The sequence below is a fragment of the Equus asinus genome, chromosome 5 (genome assembly GCF_041296235.1).
Source record: "Equus asinus isolate D_3611 breed Donkey chromosome 5, EquAss-T2T_v2, whole genome shotgun sequence".
NCBI classification, from domain to species: domain Eukaryota; kingdom Metazoa; phylum Chordata; class Mammalia; order Perissodactyla; family Equidae; genus Equus; species Equus asinus.
In genome coordinates this window covers 101807231-101825960 of record NC_091794.1, presented here as the reverse complement: position 1 = coordinate 101825960, position 18730 = coordinate 101807231, and the positions used below count along the sequence as shown (strand labels likewise).

Below are 18730 nucleotides of genomic sequence, written 5' to 3'. Positions count from 1 at the left end.
AAAAGATGTAAAGTCCCAGAATTCTACGCTGAGGAAGTGAGTGGTCAGTGATATGAAGGTGGAGCAGGGAGAATGTCCTGGAGGCTCCGAAGGATGGGAGGGGTGGGGAGGTCAGAAAAATGGTTCAGAAAGGAGATGGAATTTGCACTGAGCTCAAGGGTTGGGCAGGATTTTAACTGGCAGAGCTGGGGCACCTCAGGCAGAGAGAAGAGCAGGGGCAAAGGCTCGGAGGTGGGAGAAAATGGCAGCCAGCGGGGCTGGAGCGAAAGGCAGGTGCAGGGAGGTCCAGCTGGGAAGCGGAACGTCAAAAGCCTGCCCTGCAGGCCAGCTGAGCAGGTGAGGCTGCCGGGAGAGCCCAGGGGCAGACTGACCAATCTGTGTCCTTTTTTTACGTTAAAAATTTGTGTAATGAATGATCTTTTGTTAAAACCACTAAATACTCAACCAGTGGCCAAATTTCTAATTGATTCATCGATGTCACAGATGGTTTTGTTCACTGTTTGTCTTCACGATTTGTTTGAATCTGGATCCGCAGACGTTCACAAAGTGCAACGGGTTGATTTGTCTTTTAAGTCTGTTTTAACTTATTTGTTTGAGACACTGGGACGCTTGTCCTAAGAGACTCCCAGTCTGGATTCTGTGGTGTCAAAAATGCCTTTGACCCCTGTATTTACTGTAAATTGGATGCTGGATTTAAGGCTTGATCAGATCCAGGATCAGTTTTTGGGTTTTTGGTGAGGAAGATTGGCTCTGAGCTAACATCCATGCCAATCTTCCTGTTTTGTATGTGGGATGCTGCTACAGCGTGGCCTGATGAGCAGTGTAGGTCAGTGCCCAGGATCCAAACCTGTGAACCCTGGGCCACTGAAGCAGAGCACATGAACTTAACCACTATGCCACCGGGCCGGCCTCATTTGGATTTTTTTTTTGACGAGACTTCTGTGTGAGTGCTGTGTGCGTTTCCCTCAGGAGGCCCTTTATACCTGGGCGTCTCTTTTTGTGCTTGGCAGCGCCTGATGCTCAATGCCCAGATCCAGACATTCATCAGAGGGTGCAAACTCGTGATTGTCTCATTCTTAACTGGAATTCCTCTATAATGAAGCTCCCTGCTATTCAGTCCCCGGCGGTACAGTTCATTCCCGACGGGAAAGGATTGAACCTATTTGATGTATTTTAAATATGTTGTCTTTTTAAATTAGCATTTAAAGATTTAATGTTTTAGTTTTGAATAACTCACATATCCGCAAGGGTCACATTTCAGAAGGGTGTGCCGTGCAGTCTCCCTGCCCTCCTGGACAGGACGACCTGTTTCCTGAGTGACCTTCTGGGGTTCTCGTACACAAGCAAATGCCGCAGATCACACAGAGACACACACCCCCACTTTTTATCTGTACTCTTGGTAGAATTTCATCTTTGCAGTTCTAGAAGCTGCTTTCTTCAGCTAATAGTTATGGTGGGGGGGGCCTGTATCAGGCTCTGAAGAGCTTCCCCATTCTTTCTTCTTCTCAGCTGCAGAATGTTCCACTGGATGGATCTATCATGATTTACTTAATAGCAGCCCCCTTTTGATAAACATGTGGGTTGCCGCTGGTATTTCTTACACGAGCAATGCTGCAGCGCATTGCCTCAAACACAGGGCACTTACCTTGCATTGGGGCATATCTGTAGGATAAATTCGAGGGGTACCGGTGGTGGGTTGAAGGGCCTATCCATTTACAGTTGTCAGAGCTCATCCTCACAGCCCTCCGTCGTGGTGACACCTGCTTACCCTCTCGCCAGCAGTGTAGCGGACTGCGTTTCCCCACAGCCTCACTGACACTGGCGTTATGTGACGTTTTTTCCCCAATCTGATAGTGACAAATGGCATCCCACTGTAGTTTGAATTTACACTTGGGAGCCCAGGCCCCATCCCATCCCCATCCCGGGTTCTCTCCCCCAGGGACCTGCTGCAGCTGGGAGGGGAGCTGGCCCGGACCTCACGAGCCGTCCAGGAGGCAGGCCTGGGGCTGAGTGCAGGCCTGCGGCTGGCCGAGAGCCGGGCTGAGGCGGCCCTGGAGAAGCAGGCGCTGCTGCAGGCCCAGCTGGAGGAGCAGCTGCGGGACAAGGTGCTCCAGGAGAAGGAGCTGGCCCAGCTGCAGGTGCAGAGCAGCCTGGACAAGGCTGACCTCAGTGCCAGGTGGGTGCTGGGCAGACACCATGCGAGGCAGTCTTCCCTGCAGGCTGGGCACCCGGAGATGCATGGATGGGCCCTTCCCCTGCGCGAGGCCACCCACTCTTCCCAGGCACCCCGTTGGGCAGAGGGGGAGAGTGAGGTTCAGAGGGCTCTTGCCCAGGGCACGTCATGAGCAGTTCACCCTCTGATGCCAGACTTTGGCTCCTCGTTCCTGCGACCTGGACACGTCGCAGAGTGCTTTCCCATGAGATAAAGTGGGGGGCAGCCTCATTCTCATTTTACAGCTGAGAAGTCCAAGGCCCAGGGAGGAGAAGTGACTTGCTCAAAGTCACACAGCGAGGGAGGTGAATCCTAGGGTTCCTGCCTCAGGCCTGGGGAAGCATGAAGGACACAGAGCTGGGGGGTTCGAGGAGAAGCCAGGGTGAGTCTCCTACTCACTTCTCTTGCTCCCCCACCTCCAGGGTGAAGGAGCTGGCCTTGACAGTGGAGCGCCTTCAGAACCAGAATCTGGAGAAGGATCGGGTCAACAAGGCCCTCACCGAGAAGCTGGAGGCCCTGGTGAGAGGCAGCTGCCCCTGAGATGTGGCAGGGTGGGATCCATGGACACAGGCCGAGGGCTGGGCTTCTGAGACCACCCCTGAGCATCCCGCTCAGACTCAGTTTCACCCATCGTTAATTGAGCACCTAGTGTGTGTCAGGCTTAGTGGTAAACACAGTCACCTCCTTTATCCCATTCCATCCTCTCAGCAGCCCTGTAGCGTGATCCCCATTATACAGATGAGGAAACCGAGGCCCAAGGGGAAATGCTTGTGCAGTGTCTCAGAACCAGTAAGCTGGGGGATCAGGACTTGAACTCATGCTGTGCCCTGCTAGCCCAAGGCTCTTTCTCTTGGAACTCAGCTGCCTCCCCACCACAGGGACACTCCTTAAGTGTACCACCTGGGTCAGTCACCCTTCTCTGTGGGGTCTGGCCTGGGTTCTATGTCTAGCTCTTCTCCAATAGGCTGTGTGACCTGGGGCAGGATGCTGCACTTCTCTGGGCCTAGTCTGTTCAGTGAGGGCACTGGGGCTGCTGTGGGGTCTACCAAGTGGTAGCCTATGGGCACGGCCTTAGAGGCCACGGTATCGTGGGTGGACCAGGGAGGGAGAAGAAGGTTGGGTTTCAGACTAGGGCAGAGGCCCTGACCCCCTTTCTGTCTCCGTAACATCACTCCAGGAGTCCCTGCGGCTCCAGGAGCAGGCAGCCCTGGAGACAGAGGATGGAGAGGGCCTGCAGCAGACCCTGAGGGACCTGGCACAGGTGCGCGGCTGGAGGGAGCAGGAGAGGGCTGGAGGGGGGAACCCTGGGGAGGGCAGGGCCAGGCATCCGGGGCCACCACGCCCTCTGGTGGCCGTGAGCTGAACTGCAAGTGGGTGGGGAACCTGGAGACCCAGGCTGCCTGGCGCCCGCTGTCGGGGGAGCCCCCGGTCTGAGCAGAGGCGGGGGACTTTCTGGGCCCATCTGTGAGGAATACTGAACAACGTCTTCTCAATGAATGGGAGGCCTCATCTGGCGGGCTGAAGACTGTGAGCTAGTGGAGGTGGAATCAGGAAGACTTCTTGTAGGAAGAGGGCTTAGAATGTGCTGCAGAGTTTGAGATGAAGCTGGACACGTGGCCCCGCGGCCTCGCCTGGGCTTCTCTGCCCAACTAACCCCGCGGCTGCCCTCCTTCGGCCTCCCTACCCCACCCTCAGGCCGTCCTGTCGGACATGGAGAGCGGCGTCCAGCTAAGCGGCTCCGAGCACACGGCGGACGCGTCGGACGGCAGCCTGCGGGGGCTCTCGGGCCCCCGGACCCCGTCCCCGCCGCGGCGCTCCTCGCCCGGCCGCGGCCGTTCCCCTCGCCGAGGCCCGTCCCCCGCCTGCTCGGACTCCTCCACGCTCGCCCTCATCCACTCCGCCCTGCACAAGCGCCAGCTGCAGGTCCAGGTAGCTGGGGCCTGAGCATCCCGGGGGCGGGGCCGGGGCCCTGGGGGTGGGGCTTGGGCAGCCTGGGGGCGGGGCCTGTGTCTCGGGGGTGGGGCCAGGCCCTGGGGGAGGGGCTTAGGCAGCCCAGGGGCGGGGCCAGGGCCCTGAGAGAGCAACTGAATCAGGACCCTGGGAGGCGGTGAGCTCTGGGGCAGAATCTGAGCTCAGAGTGGGAGGGGCTTGGGCAACTGGGGGCGGGGCCTGGGGAGGGAGGGGCCTGGCGCTGAGCTAGAGTCCTGGTAGAGAAAGGAAGATGAGGTTCCAGGACAGATGGAGCTAGGACCCTGGGAAAAGGCCTGGGAGGAGGAGTCAGCCTGGGATGAGAGGAGCCTGGGGTAGAGTCAGAACCCGGGAGAGGAAGGAGCGGGCTTGGTGGTTTGTCTGGCATCCTGAGGGCTTCGGTCCCAGTTGCTGGGGACCCCAGGGAGATGGAGACTCAGAGCTGTGGCAGAGGGCCCGGGAGGGTGGTGAGGGGCACAGCGAAGGGAAGTGAAACCTAGTCTGGGGGCTTAGCCCCAGGCCCAGACCACAGAGTAGGCTGGTGTACGTACCTGGAACTAGCAGAGAGGAGGCGGGCACTGGGAGCCTCCTAGGTTCCCCAGACCCAGTGATTCCCACGCCGCAGGACATGCGGGGGCGCTATGAGGCCAGCCAGGACCTCCTGGGCACCCTGCGGAAGCAGCTTAGTGACAGCGAGAGCGAGCGCCGCGCCCTAGAGGACCAGCTGCAGCGTCTGCGGGACAAGGCCGACGGGGCCACCCAGGCCCATGAGGATGCCCAGCGCGAGGCCCAGCGCCTGCGGAGCAACGTCGACCTCCTGAGCAGGTGCCCGGGGGGTCGGAGGTGGGGCCTCTGCAGAATCAACCTGCGCCTAACGCTAGCCCCAGCCTGCAGACATGTGGATTTGAACTAATGTGGTGGCAACCAGCCGTGGGTGGCTGTTCAATTTAAGTTGATTAAAAATTTTTAAAAGTAGAAATTCAGTCTTTCAGTTGCACTAGCCACATTTCAAGTGCTCAGTAGCCACATATGGCTACAGAACATTTCTGTCTCAAAGAGTTTGTTTTTGTTTTTTTTGTTGTTGATCTGGATGGATTTTTTTTTTTTTTTGAGGAAGATTAGCCCTGAGTTAACTACTGTCAATCCTCCTCTTTTTGCTGAGGAAGACTGGCCCTGAGCTAACATCCATGCCCATCTTCCTCTATACGTGGGACGCCTACCACAGGATAGTGTTTGCCAAGCGGTGCCATGTCCACACCCGGGATCCGAGCTGGCGAACCCCAAGCCACCGAGAAGTGGAACATGCGAACTTAACTGCTGCGCCACTGGGCTGCCCCATGGATGGATTTTTTTATTCCTTGGCTTTTTAAAAAATTTTTATTATTTTATTGCGGTCATACTGGTTTATAACATTGTGTAATTTCAGGTGTACGTTATTATATATCCGTTTCTCTATAGACTGCATCGTGCTCACCACCAATGGTCTATTTTTTGTCTGTCACCTTACATATGTGTCCCTTTGGTAACCACTCATCTGTTCTGTTTGTCCATGTGTTTGTTTATCTTCTACAAGTGGGTGAAATCATACAGTGCTTATCTTTCTCTGTCTGGCTTATTTCACTTAACATAATACCCTCAAGATCCATCCATCTTGTTGCAAATGGCATGATTTCGTTTTTTCTATGGCTGAGTAGTATTCCATTGTATATATATATATACCACATCTTCTTTATCCATTCATCAGTCGATGGGCACTTGGGTTCCTTCCATGTCTTCGCTATCGTGAATAATGCTGCAGTGAACATAGCGGTGCATAAATCTCTTTGAATTGTTGATTTCCTGTTCTTTGGGTAAATCCTCAGTGGTGGGCTAGCTGGATCGTATGGAAGTTCTATTTTTAGTTTTTTGAGGACTCTCCTGCTGTTTCCGTAGCGGCCGCACCAGTTTGCATTCCCTCCAGCAGTGGATGAGGGTTCCCTCCAGCAGCTCTATCAACAGCACTGTTCTAGACTCTGTTTCTTGGATATTTTTGAGACAAATTATCCATCTCTTAGCTGCCTGGTTGTTTTTTATTTTTTGTTGTTGTTTTTCAGTGTTTCTCTTGGTAAATGTAACCGCGTAATAAAAAGTATGAGAAATGGAGGGGAAATAAAAAGGTGAAACCTCCTCTCAGCCTCGCCTGCCCGTCGTCACCCCTGTTGGTGCGCTGGTCTTGCTTCCTGTTGTGTTTCCTGGCGGTGAGGTAGAAAGCATTTCCTGTCCACCTACTGTGTGCCAGGCTCATCGCCACTTGCTTTACCTGGATGATCTCAGTTCGGCTCCCCGTCGAACTCACTCGGTGCAGAACCGTTACTGCCCCAGGGTTGAGAGACTCGCCCAGCGATGTGGCTGGGGATGGAAGTGGAAGTCAGGTCCATCTCATAGCCAAACCAATGCTTCCTGTGCCCTGGAAGGAGGGGGCTCTTTATATAGTTGTGTTCGCAGTGGACACCTCATTTTCCATTCTGCTGGTTTTCCTTAACACGATGTTGCATGTTTTTCCCAGCTACCGCCAACCTTCGTATCTAGTGTGCTTACGGGCTTCCACTCCGAGTGGAGGAGGGGGGTGTTGGAGGATATGACAGTGGTCAGCCCCCAGCCTGAGCTAGAAACCCCAGTGGCTCCGAAGGAGGCCTTCAGGACCCACCCCGTCCGTTGCTCGTGATTGCCGGGGTCGGAGGAAATGGCAACGCTCTGCGGATCTTCAGAGCTCCCAGTTGCTGCTCCTCCCTCCCCTGCCCGTGCAGCAGGAAGCTGTGGGACCTGGGCAGACCCAGCTCTGTGGGGCCTCCCGGAATTGAGGGGCAGGGGTGCTGTAGGGGCTCTTCCTGTCATATGGACTAGTGGAGCTGGCAGCAGAGTTACCCGTGTGTCCCAGGAGCCTGGCGTGGCCTCTTCAACCTGGTGGGGTGGTGGGAGATATGCCAGGGGCTCCATCTGTTCCACTGGGCCTCCTGGTCGGCGGAGTGAGGGAGAAGGAAAGCCGGGTTCCCTCTGCTGGGAAGGGTCAGCTCCTGGGAGACGTGGATGAAATGAGTTGGCCATGGCAGGATCAGGGAAGGCTTCCTGGAGGCGGAGGCCTTAGAGGATGATGGACGTGGCTCCTGGCTAGGGCGGCGGCACCGTCTGCCCCAGGGAGAGCAGCCGCAGCAGCCCTCTGCTCCCCCTGTCCGCGTGCTGCAGGGAGAAGGACAGCCTGGCCCACAGCCTGCAGGCGGCCCAGCAGCAGGCGGAGGAGCTGCGGCAGGAGCGGGAGAAGCTGCAGGCGACCCAGGAGGAGCTGCGGCGCCAGCGGGACCGGCTGGAGGAAGAGCGGGAGGACACCGCGCAGGACGGCGCGCGGACGCGCAGGGAGCTCGAGCGCAGGCGAGTGGCTTCTGGCCTCCCTGCCCGGGCGCTCGAATGGGCCTTGGGGCTCCCGACAGCATCCCTGGGGTTAGGGAGCAGCTCCTGTGTCCTGGCTCCCTGCCGTCTTGAAGGGTCCTCACAGCACCCTCTGATGTAGGGTCTTCTAACCAGCCCCATTTGGGGAAACTGAGGCTCAGGGATGTATAGTCACTTATCTAGGATTGGAGAATTGGTAGGAGGTAGAATGTGGATGATGATGACAACCATAACTAAAGTGACAGTAGTAATATTAATATTTTAAAAAAATTTAAAGATATGGTAATAATATTAATGTTAATATTACTAATATTAACGCTAATGTTACTAGCCCACCAGACGCCATTTTAAGCACCGGGATTCTCTTATTTAACCCTCATGATAACTCTGATGTAGGAGCTGTTGTTACCCCCATTTTATGGAAGGTGAAACTGAGACACAGAGAGGTCATGTAACTTGCCCAAGGTCACACAGCTAGTTAGTAGAAGAGCCAGGATTTGTGCCCATGTGTTCTGCCTTCAGAGTTAACCTCTTGACGCTTGCACTGTTCACTTCTCTGAGATATAGGCAACAGTGACGTTAGTACACTGTGCTAGCAGGTGTTATACTCGTTCCAGAAGGCCCTCGGGGAGCTGTCAGTCACTCTTTAAGCACTTCCTGTTCAATAGGTTATGGATCCTTATAATAACTTCACAAGGCAGGTGTTACTCCATTTTGCAGATGTGAAAACTGAGGCCCAGAGCCAAAAGCTGGTGGGCTTGGCTGCCCTTGTGGGTGAGACTCTTGTCTCCAGGGCTCCTGCCTCGGGCCTGGTCCCCGGCCCGCTCCAGCTTGTCTGGCTGCGGGAGACTCAGGGAGTGACCTGGGGCGCCTGCCTGCCCTCTGTCCCACAGCCATCGACAGCTAGAGCAGCTGGAAGGGAAGCGCTCAGGGCTGGCGAAGGAGCTGGTGGAGGTGAGGGAGGCGCTGGGCTGTGCCACGTTGCAGCGGGACGTGCTGCAGGTGGAGAAGGCCGAGGTGGCCGAGGCGCTGACCAAGGTGGGTCCCTGTCTGCCACACAACCATCCGCTTTCCTTCACCCTCGGCCCCGGGCCTTCTCACGCTGGCTGCAGACTGACCCCTATTTCTGTCTGACCCCTGACCCTGGTCATAGACTGAGCCCTTCCTTTCGGACACAGGCTGACCTTTGACCCAGGCCACAGAGTGACCTCTATTAGTGGTCATTTCCCTGCTTTTCCAAATGCTCCTGGGGCCGTGCCTGCAGCTCAGGTCACCCAGTCCCATCTCTGGACACAGGTCCTGGGGTCTCTGAGAGTTGGGGCCACAGTCCCTGGTGGGTGCCTGCCCCCCTCCCTGTAGTCTGGGCCCTGAGTAGCCTGCCCCTAAACCCCGCTCTTGGGACCCCGTGGCCCTGCCCCACAGCGTGAGCCCAGTTCGTTTGTTCTTGCACAGCTGAGGGGGCGGCTTCTTCTAAGCAGCTTCGTGGGCAGCAGGCCGTCTGCACCATCGCTTTCTGTCTCGTGTGTGCCTCCTTCAGTCCCCTCCCCATCTCTGAGGGCCCTGTCTGTCCGTGCCTCTCCTCGTTTCTCCCCCACCCCTCCCTCCTGCTCTCTCCATCTCTCTGCCTTTCTCCCCATCTCTCCTGTGTCTCTGTGTCTCTGCACATCTTTTCCTGTCTCTCCCCGTCTCTCCCCTTCCCTCTGCATCTCTCCCTGCCTGACTGTCTCTGGGCACCTTGGTCCCGACCCTGCAGGCCGAGGCTGGCCGCGTGGAGCTGGAGCTCTCAATGACCAAGCTGAGGGCCGAGGAGGCCTCCCTGCGGGACTCCTTGTCCAAGCTGAGCGCCCTCAACGAGAGCCTCGCCCAGGACAAGCTGGGTCTGAACCGCCTCGTCGCCCAGGTATGCCGGGTGCCACCGGGCGCACCTGTCTCAGCCTCGTCCTCCCCATTCAGAGAGACCCCACCGAGGCGTCCCCAGCCCAGCCTCGGCCCACACCCCCCTGCACCCTGCCTCGCCGCACATCTCCCTGCACATCTCTGTCCCAGCACCTGTCTGTCTTGGTCTCCTCTCTTTCTGTCTCTGACTCTGTCTGTCTGTCTTCTCTCTTACGGTCTGAGAGAAAAGCGGCTCTGGGGGCCCTCCTCTCTACTCCCCCCTCCCCAGTGTCCACAGGCTCGAGGGCACTGTCCTTTCCCCAAGGGAGGCTCCCCCGGCTGGCTGTGATACGTGGGTGGGTGGAGGCGGCATCCTTGGGCCCGAGTGGCACCCCGTTCCCCGGGTGCAGGCGCTCGGCTGATCTGCTCGTTCGCCTCCGCTGGCCCCACAGCTGGAAGAGGAGAAGGCGGCCCTGCTGGGCCGGCAGCGGCAGGTGGAGCAGGAGGCCGCCCTGGCCCGGGAGGAGCAGGAGCGGCTGGAGCAGCTGCGGCTGGAACAGGAGGTGGAGCGGCAGGGCCTGGAGGGTTCCCTGCGGGCGGCAGAGCAGGCCCGGGAGAGCCTGGAGCACCAGCTCCCCGCGCTCCGCCAGGAGCGCAGCCGGCTGCAGGAGCAGCTGGCCCAGGTGGGTGTCTCGGGGGGGAGGGGAGCTGTGGGGAAGGGGTTCCAGGCCCCCAGCCTCCCATCCTGTCCTGGGGTAAGTCACAGGCTCGGGAGCCCGATTCTGGGTTTAATCCAGCCCTACCTCTACTGGCTGGGCCTTGGGCAAGCTCCCCATCCTCCCCGTGCCTCAGTCACCCCATCTGTGACATGGGGCTCGTAGTTCTGATCACCAGGGTTGTTCTAAAGAGTGCCCCGTGTGAGCGCTTGACGGGCAACTCAGCCCTCAGTAAAGGTGGATGATGTGACGGTAGGCAGAGAACTTTAGAGTCGGGCTCTTAGACTTGGTGGGATGTCATAGCTGGAAGGGACCTTAGGGTTTTAGGGATCCAGGGACCTTCATCGGTATCTGTCCTCGAGGACCCAGTTCCTGGGAAGGGCCTCTAGGAGATGGGCCGTGGGGCACAGGGAACAGGGCTCCAGGTTCCTATGAGGCCTGCAGAGCAGCTTGCCTTTGGTCTTGTTTTATGTATTCAGCTTCTCTGGACATTTTAGGGTACAGAAAGGGTCCTGAAACTGCCCGAACTGAGTGAGGACCCTCATTTTTGCACGCTTGTGCATTGCAGGCTCAGAGAAGGCTATGATTTGCCCAAGTGCACACCAGCATGTCAGGGCAGAGCCTGGGCTCGAACCCGGGTCTCCTGCCTGCCAGGCTGCGGCTGGGTCAGGCTGGGTTGGGGTGCTGCATGATGAGCAGGCTGGGGCTCACGGGGCCTGGGTGGGGGCCAGCTCTCCCGGCAGCTGAACGGGAGGGAGCAGGAGCTGGAGCAGGCACGGCGGGAGATGCAACGGCAGGTGGAGGCGCTGGAGCGGGCAGCCCGGGAGAAGGAGGCACTGGCCAAGGAGCGGGCCGGCCTGGCAGTGCAGCTGGCGGCAGCTGAGCGAGAAGGGCGGACCCTGTCGGAGGAGGCCACACGCCTGCGGTAAGGCCATGGGGTCTGCCAAGCCCACCCTGGGGGGTCTGCGTGGGCCACACAGTGACCAGCCACGCCCTGGCATCAGCCCGCGGGGTAGTTACTTAGGAGCCAGGCTTGCCAACATGCCCTAGCTATGGCTCGGGCTACCCCGGGCAGCGGGGGCCTGGCTGGGCAGGTAGGCTGGCACCTGCCCCACAGCTGGCCACGCCCTGGGATCAGCAGTTTCCTGGGCCCGGGCGGCCGAGTCCTGAGGCCTCGGGGACTGTGTGTGCCTCAGCGTGGAGAAAGAGGCCCTGGAGAGCGGTCTGTTCGAGGTGCAGCGGCAGCTGGCCCAGCTCGAGGCCCGCCGGGAGCAGCTGGAAGCAGACGGGCAGGCCCTGCTGCTGGCCAAGGAGACCCTGACTGGTATGGGGGCCAGGGCTGGGCGGAGGGAACACCAGGCTCGAGCCCAGGCTGTAAGCCGTGGAGTTCTGGGCTCTTAGGGAAGTTGGGAGCACTGGCTTTGGACGTTCCAGTCCTGGCTGCTGCCACTTAGATCTGGGCTTTCTTGAGCAAGCCGCTTCTCCCCTCTCTGGGCCGCAGCCTCCTCATCTGACAGTTGAGGTGATAGTGCCCGCCCTCTAAGGCTGTCGCCAGGATGAGGTGAGACAGGCATGTGGCGGCCGCGGCACAGTGCCTGGCTTGGCCAACGGTGGCTGCTGTTTATCGTCATCAGGGCCTTCGAGAGTTGTGATTTCTGTAGAGCATCGACTGCTTTTCCGATGACTCTCTTGGCCCCGCCATCCCAGCCCCGTTTCCCTCCACGTTCCCCACTCAGTCTCTGAACTCGGCTTCTTCTCGCTCATCAAACATTTACTAAGCAGCTACGTGGGCCGTGAAAGTTAACTTTCCTGTCCACGTCCACCTGAGCCGGGCAGAACCAGGAAGGGAAATGCTGACCGAGTCTCTGGTGGGCTTCCGACCCGGAGATGGTTTGCAGGTTGTCCACGGTGGGGTACACACTCCCCATGGTCACCTCCGTTAGTGCTGACAGTCAACAGTCCACCAAGTATGTTTAAGGCCATCAGTCGTTAAAGGAGATGTCCTATGGAATGCTGTGCAGCTCTGGGAAATTACCTGTCTCCTCTGAGCTTCCAATTCCTCATCTGTGAATTGGGGAGGAGATGTGGTACCTAGGCGTGTTATGACGCTGTGGTGAGATTAGATCCGTCAAGTGCTCAGCCAGGTGCCTGACCCACAGTAAGCACAATAAGGAGGGCCGTCCTCCTCAGTCCTTTCATCCCTTTGATGCCGTTCCAGGTAGGTAGGGAGGAGGACAGGGCCAGTTAGGCCCCTTCGGCAGGTGGGGAAAGTGAGGCCCAGAGAGGGCGAGAAGCTTCTCCAAAGGAACCCAGCCCTGATGCCAGGCTTGCCCTCTGGCCTCTGGGATTTTGCCCACAGGGCTCACCTGGCCTGCGTCTGCTGGCCCACACAGAGGTGCTGACCCAAGCCTGTCCCTTCCTCCCATCCCTCCTGTGCAGGGGAGCTGGCGGGCCTGCGGCTGCAGATGACCACTGCAGAGGAGAAAGTGGCTCTGGACAAGGAGCTGATGGCCCAGAAGCTGGTGCAGGCTGAGCGGGAAGCCCAGACCTCTCTGCGGGAGCAGCGGGCAGCCCACGAGGAGGACTTGCAGCGACTCCAGCGAGAGAAGGTTCGGGCAGCGGGGTCCCTGGGTCAGGGCGGGCAGGGCTCTGAACTGTTTCCTCTGTGACCTCAGGCGAGTCATCCTTCTCACTCTGCCTCAGCCTCCAGATCTGTGAAATGGAGCTTCATCTCTGTCCCAGAGGCCCTGGGGGACGCTGGCAGGGTCCATCGGGGATGCCTTATCAAACATGCAGATTCCCAGGTCCCAAATCTACTCTGGCCCTGGTGATCCTGATGCAGGGGGTCCACAGCCACGTTTGGGAAGTGCTGACCTAATGTAGAGTAGGAAAGCACTTTCATTTGCTGAGAAGTGCTGTTTGCATATGAAAGATCATTCTGGAACCTGAGCACATAGAAAGGTGATGACAGGCCAGGTCACTAGAAGAGAGAACAGAGCTGTCTAAAGACACCGGCTCTGGAGTTATATTGGCTGGATTTGGACCTGATCGTGGCCACATACTAGTTATGTTACCTAAGGTCTCTGTGCCTTCATCTCCCATCCGTAACAATGGGGACGATGCTAGTGTAAGATAGTGTGAGGATGAGATGAAATAATCTGTACAACGGGCTTAGCATAGTGACTGGCACTTCGTAAATGCTCCATAAATGCTGGTGGTTATTATTATTATGGTACCGAAATGCTCCCCAGAGGGACTTCGGGACCCATCTTGGACCCGGCTGCCTCCGACAGAGGTTCAGGCTGCACGACTCCAGGGGGCGCCATTCACCCTGTACCCTTCTTGGATTTGGGTAGATAGTATCCCACTTCTCCAGCAGGTGGCGGCAAAGCATTTGAAGACGGGGCGCCTGAGTCTGTTTTCACCAGGGCGCTGGGGCCAGCACCCCTGTGGACCCCGAGTGGGCTCTCTGCCTGTGGGTTCTACCCACCCCCTGACCCCTTCATTCCTCACAGCCGGCCCAACTCCCCGCTATGCCCACCCCGGGCCCCTTTCCACAGCTTCTGAACAGCCCCCTAGTCTAAAATTCAGGTTGCTCCTCGTCACCCTGGCTTGAGGCTCTCTGTTGCCCCCACTGTCTTCAGAGTCGGGCCCATTCCTCTCGACAGCCCATAAGGCCTGGTCTGGCCTGGCTACCGCGTGGCTCTGGCCCCATCCCTCGCCATGTCCCCCTCATGGTCCAGGCTCCAGTGACCTTAAAGATTGCGCTTTCCCTGTCCGTCGTGTTTCCTCTTTCCTCCAGGTCTGCTCTGGGGCTGTGCTCTGGGCCTGGGGCTCTTTTGCTTTTCTTTACCTGGCTCACTGCTCATCTCTGTCCAGGAAACACTCTCTGACCCCAGGCCAGGTGCTGCTGCTCCTTGGGGCTCGCAGAGCCCTAGCATGTCCCGGTCACAGCCCTTATCACCGACCTCACCTTGTAGTTTACCTGGTTACCTGCCCTGTCTCTCAGGGTCTGGGGTGCAGGTGGCCCTTGCTGCCCTGAGGTTGGCGAGGGCCTGCCCGGGCCCAGCCTCGGGGCTCACACGTGCCTGGGCCTGGCCCCCAGGAGGCGGCGTGGCGGGAGCTGGAGGTAGAGCGGGCCCAGCTGCAGAGTCAGCTGCAGCAGGAGCGGGAAGAGCTGCTGGCCCGGCTGGAGGCCGAGAAGGAAGAGCTGAGCGAGGAGATCGCGGCCCTGCAGCAGGAGCGGGACGAGGGCCTCCTCCTGGCCGAGAGTGAGAAGCAGCAGGTGTGTGAGCCGTGGCGAGGCCTCCGCCGCTGTCCCGGGGGCCCCTGTTCTGGGGCCAGTCCCCCCTCAGCCACCCAGCAGCAAGGAGCCGGGAGTCCCTGCCTGGGCTTCAGTTTCCTCCCCTGCAGGATGGGGGAACCTGAGGGGTGTTTGTGAAGCGTCGCTGAGACGCTGTTCAGTGAGCCGTGCCTGCCATGGTGGGACCGGGCTGAGCGGCCACCACAGGTGTGACACCACGAGCATTGGTTCCAGGAAAGCTGACCCTCATTCTCCCATCCCTCCTCCCCCAGGCTGGGCACGGCAGCCCCACGCCTGTCTTCTGAGCAGCCCCCGCGCTGCCCACGTGTGTCAGCTGACCCACCTCCAAAAGAACTAACTCCTGACTTTCCCATAATGTAGTGGAGACAGGGCAGCCTGCGCCCATCGCTTCTCCTTGCCCGCTGTGTCACCCTGGGCGAGTCCCTTTACCTCTTTGAGGCTCAGTGTCGTCATCTGTAAGATGGGAGTAGCGAGGGGTCCTGCTTCAGGACTGCTGCAGCAGGTCGGGGAGATCGCTAAGTTGTGTTCTGGTCCAGAGGCGCTGTGACTGCTGTGGTGCCCTGTTCTGAGGCCACAGAGGGGTGAGGCCGCACCTCTGCCCCCGGTCCACCTGTGGTGACCCAGTCGAGGCACCAAGCCCCCATGGACGTGTTTCCCAGGACAGGGTAGGGGAAGGCCTGAGCATGCCCCCAAGACCAACCGAGCCCCCAAGCCCTTTGCTCCCTGCCTCTGCCCAGGCCCTGTCCCTGAAGGAGTCCGAGAAGACAGCGCTGTCAGAGAAGTTGATGGGTACCCAGCACAGCCTGGCCGCTGTCTCCCTGGAGATGGAGCGGCAGAAGCGAGATGCTCAGAGCCGGCAGGAGCAGGACCGGGTAGGACAGGCCGGGCAAGTGGGCCTCTGTCTGAGCCGGGAGGCACAAGCCTGCCTGGAGGAGCCCTCGTCTGAGGGGGAGGCATGGCTCTGCCCTGGAGAAGCCTCCAAGCTGGGGGGGGGGTCCCCATTTGAGGGAGGGGGGACAGCTCTGCCCCGGTGCATCCTCTAGTCTAAGGGAGACCGGCCACGTGGTCAGCACTCATTAGGCCTCGAGGGATCAGCCGAGGGTCTGGCAGGCCAGCCTGGGTGGCTGGGTTTGGGGCTGAAAGTGGGCAGTTCAGCTAGCCCAGTTGGGAGTGGCAGGGGGAGGGGTACCGCAGGACCCTCTGAGGAGCCCTGTGTCCTAGAGCACTGTGAACGCCCTGACATCCGAGCTGCGGGACCTGCGGGCCCAGCTGGAGGAGGCCACTGCGGCCCATGCCCAGGAGGTGAAGAGGCTGCGAGAGCAGGCCCGCGACGTGGGCCGGCAGCGGGACTCCTGCCTGCGCGAGGTGAGCGTCCGCCCCGACCCTCTCCCTAGCGCGCACCCTCACTGCCTCGAAGAGGGTCAGATTTCTCCCTGCATTTGAGGATAAATGAATGGCCAACTTGGAAAGGAGGCAGCAAGCATTTATTAAGTAGCTATTGTGTACATGTGGGACTCGGGGTGCTCAAGGAGGAGCTAGAGGGGTCCCTGCCCTCTTGATGTCATTCCAAGGACAATCCTGATTGATGGTCATTTCAGACCAAAATCCTGCCAATTCCAGCACGTGTTGCCCCAAATTCTAACTCCCATCTGCGATCTGAGTCACTGCAGAGGGACAGGGCGGGCGCCCCGTGGCCAGGGATCCAGGTACGGGCTGGGTTCCGCCAAGGCCCGGCTTGGGTGGGGCCCAACCCTGTCCTGTGGGCACCCACTGACCTCACAGGCAGAAGAGCTTCGGACTCAGCTGCGCCTGCTGGAGGACGCCCGCGAGGGCCTGCGGCGGGAGCTGCTGGAGGCCCAGCGCAGGGTCCGCGAGGGCCAGGATGGGCGCGAGGCCCAGCGCCAGGAAGCGGGCGAGCTGCGGCGCAGCCTGAGCGAGGGTGCCAAGGAGCTCGAGGCCCTGCGGCGGTCCAACGAGGAGCTGCGGGCCGCAGTGAAGAAGGCTGAGAGCGAGCGCGTCAGGTGGGGTGATACGGGGGCACCAGCCCCAAGTCCTTCACCGAGGTCCATCCTTCGCCCTGAATCTTGTCCCTGGAACCTAATTTCACCCCCAAGGTCCTGGGGAAATCGCACAGCTGGGGAGTCTCTGCCCTCGAACCACAGCCCAGCACTTGGGTTGCTTTAGGTGATTTTCCTGCCTGAAGGGAGGGGAGAGAGGGACCCAGAGTTGGGTCTGGACTCTGACTTGAGTTGCTGTCATCACCCTGGAGGCCAGAGCTTGCCTCCCACCAGGAGTCAGTGGTCCGCCTCTCGCAGCCCCAGCCGAGGGCTCAGCTGAGGACGGGGCCACATGGGCCCGCGGCACTTGGCATCTCCAGGCCGTGAGCCCGCAAGCCTCATTCCAGGAATTCAGGAAGGGACTTCTGTGCAGAGTCGCACACTATACTCTTCCCCGGGCCTGGGGCTGCCTCTGACCTCTGCCCTCTGCCCCCTCCAGCCTGAAGCTTGCCAACGAGGACAAAGAGCAGAAGCTGGCGCTCCTCGAGGAGGCCCGGGCGGCCGTGGGCAAGGAGGCCGGGGAGCTGCGGGCTGGGCTGCAGGAGGTGGAGCGCTCGCGGCTGGAGGCACGGAGGGAACTGCAGGAGCTGCGGCGGCAGGTACCCCCACGTGCCACCCTCCCTGGGCGCCTGCTGTGTGCGCCCGGGCCAGCGCCTCTTTCTGGAGCCACGGTCCCTCGATGTAAGACCAAGGGCTTGAGCTGTTAGGCGCCTTCTTACCTAACCTTGCTATTGATGGCCTGGCTTTGAGGAGTCCTGGAACCCCCGAAACCGGGTGCAAGAATGCTTATGTGAGCGTGTGTGCCTTTACATCTGTGTACGCACTCGTTCACGTTTCGCCAAGGAGAGGGTCCGGAGGTCTTGTCCAGTTCTCAAAGGAATCTGTGGACAGCGCGAGGTGCAGATCCCATATATTAGGTCAGGAGCCGGCACACTTTTTTTGAAAAGCTCCCAACAGTAAATTTGTCCAGCTCATGGACCATCCAGTCTCAGTCGCCACTTCTCACGTCTGCCATCGGGATGGGGACGAGTCCTAGACAGTCTGGACTGCAGTGGCGTGTGTTCCCTGAAAACTTTGTGTATGGACATTATTTGAATTTTATATAATTTCATGTGTCCAAAATAGTGTTCTTCTTTCTCTTTTTTTTTAATTAATTAAATTTTTTTTTTTTTTGAGGAAGATTAGCCCTGAGCTAACCACCACCAATCCTCCTCTTTTTGCTGAGGAAGCCTGGCCCTGAGCTAACATCCGTGCCCATCTTCCTCTACTTTATATGTGGGACGCCTGCCACAGCATGGCTTGCCAAGTGGTGCCATGTCTGCAGCCAGCGAACCCCGGGCCGCCGAAGCGGAATGTGTGCACTTAACTGCTGCGCCACCGGGCTGGCCCCAGTGTTCTTTTGATTTTCTTTGAACCACTTGAAAATGAACCAGTTTCAACTCTTTATAAATGTGAAAACCATCCTCCGCTCAAGGCCTCGCAGAAGCAGGTGACGAGTGGGATTTGCCCGGTGGTTCGCTGACCCCTGAGCTAGGTGCTCTCCAAGTTCATCAACAACAGCAAGCATTTAACGAGCGCCTGCTGTATACTGCGCACTGCCCTGGATGTGTGCGCTCAGCCTTTCCCACTAGAAGACCCGCAGGATGGGAAGCCGCCCCGTTTGGAGCCTGCGCTCTGCTTTACCCAGAGACCTCACAACCTGAGGAACGGATCCTCACATCTCCCACCACGGCCCCTCCACCCCAGCCCTGTCCTGTGGCCTGAAGTCCTGGGAAACCACAGGAGTCCCTGCAAGGAGCTCACACTTGTGTGCCAGGCTCTTGCTCGGGGCTTTTCAGGCAGCAGCATGATCTCATGTGCCCCTTGCTATGGCTGTGGGGTGTGTTGGCCTGACCCCCCTCCCCCCCCCCCCCCCCCGGCTCCTATGGGGAAAGAGAGGCTTGGAATACATCTTTACTTTTGACTTGTCTGGGGTCAAATCCCAGTCTGCTGCTTGTGGGCTGTGTGACTTTGGGCAAGTCACTTCACCTCTCTGAGCTTCAGTTTTCTCTTCTGTTAAACAGGGATAATGCTAGTACCTACCCTGTATAGAGGTGTGTGAAGACTAATGAGTTAATATATGTGACTGAAGTGCTTAGAACTGGGCTGGGTGCAT

General features: G+C 58.7%; 1 protein-coding gene across 5 annotated transcripts in view; it reads left to right on the top strand.

Annotated features, from left to right (window-relative positions):
• CROCC (ciliary rootlet coiled-coil, rootletin) overlaps positions 1–18730 on the top strand; it is a 40611-nt gene that overhangs the window by 9095 nt on the left and 12786 nt on the right. For all 5 annotated transcript variants that reach the window (XM_044769771.2, XM_070510961.1, XM_070510959.1 and 2 more), the window contains exons 9-25: positions 1940–2176; positions 2635–2731; positions 3390–3473; positions 3908–4141; positions 4806–5005; positions 7403–7585; positions 8497–8641; positions 9357–9503; positions 9931–10161; positions 10926–11119; positions 11391–11518; positions 12634–12803; positions 14300–14479; positions 15256–15390; positions 15740–15883; positions 16301–16539; positions 17015–17174. In XM_044769771.2, coding sequence (XP_044625706.2) covers positions 1940–2176; positions 2635–2731; positions 3390–3473; positions 3908–4141; positions 4806–5005; positions 7403–7585; positions 8497–8641; positions 9357–9503; positions 9931–10161; positions 10926–11119; positions 11391–11518; positions 12634–12803; positions 14300–14479; positions 15256–15390; positions 15740–15883; positions 16301–16539; positions 17015–17174 — 2908 coding nt within the window. The remainder of the gene's footprint in view (positions 1–1939; positions 2177–2634; positions 2732–3389; positions 3474–3907; positions 4142–4805; positions 5006–7402; positions 7586–8496; positions 8642–9356; positions 9504–9930; positions 10162–10925; positions 11120–11390; positions 11519–12633; positions 12804–14299; positions 14480–15255; positions 15391–15739; positions 15884–16300; positions 16540–17014; positions 17175–18730) is intronic.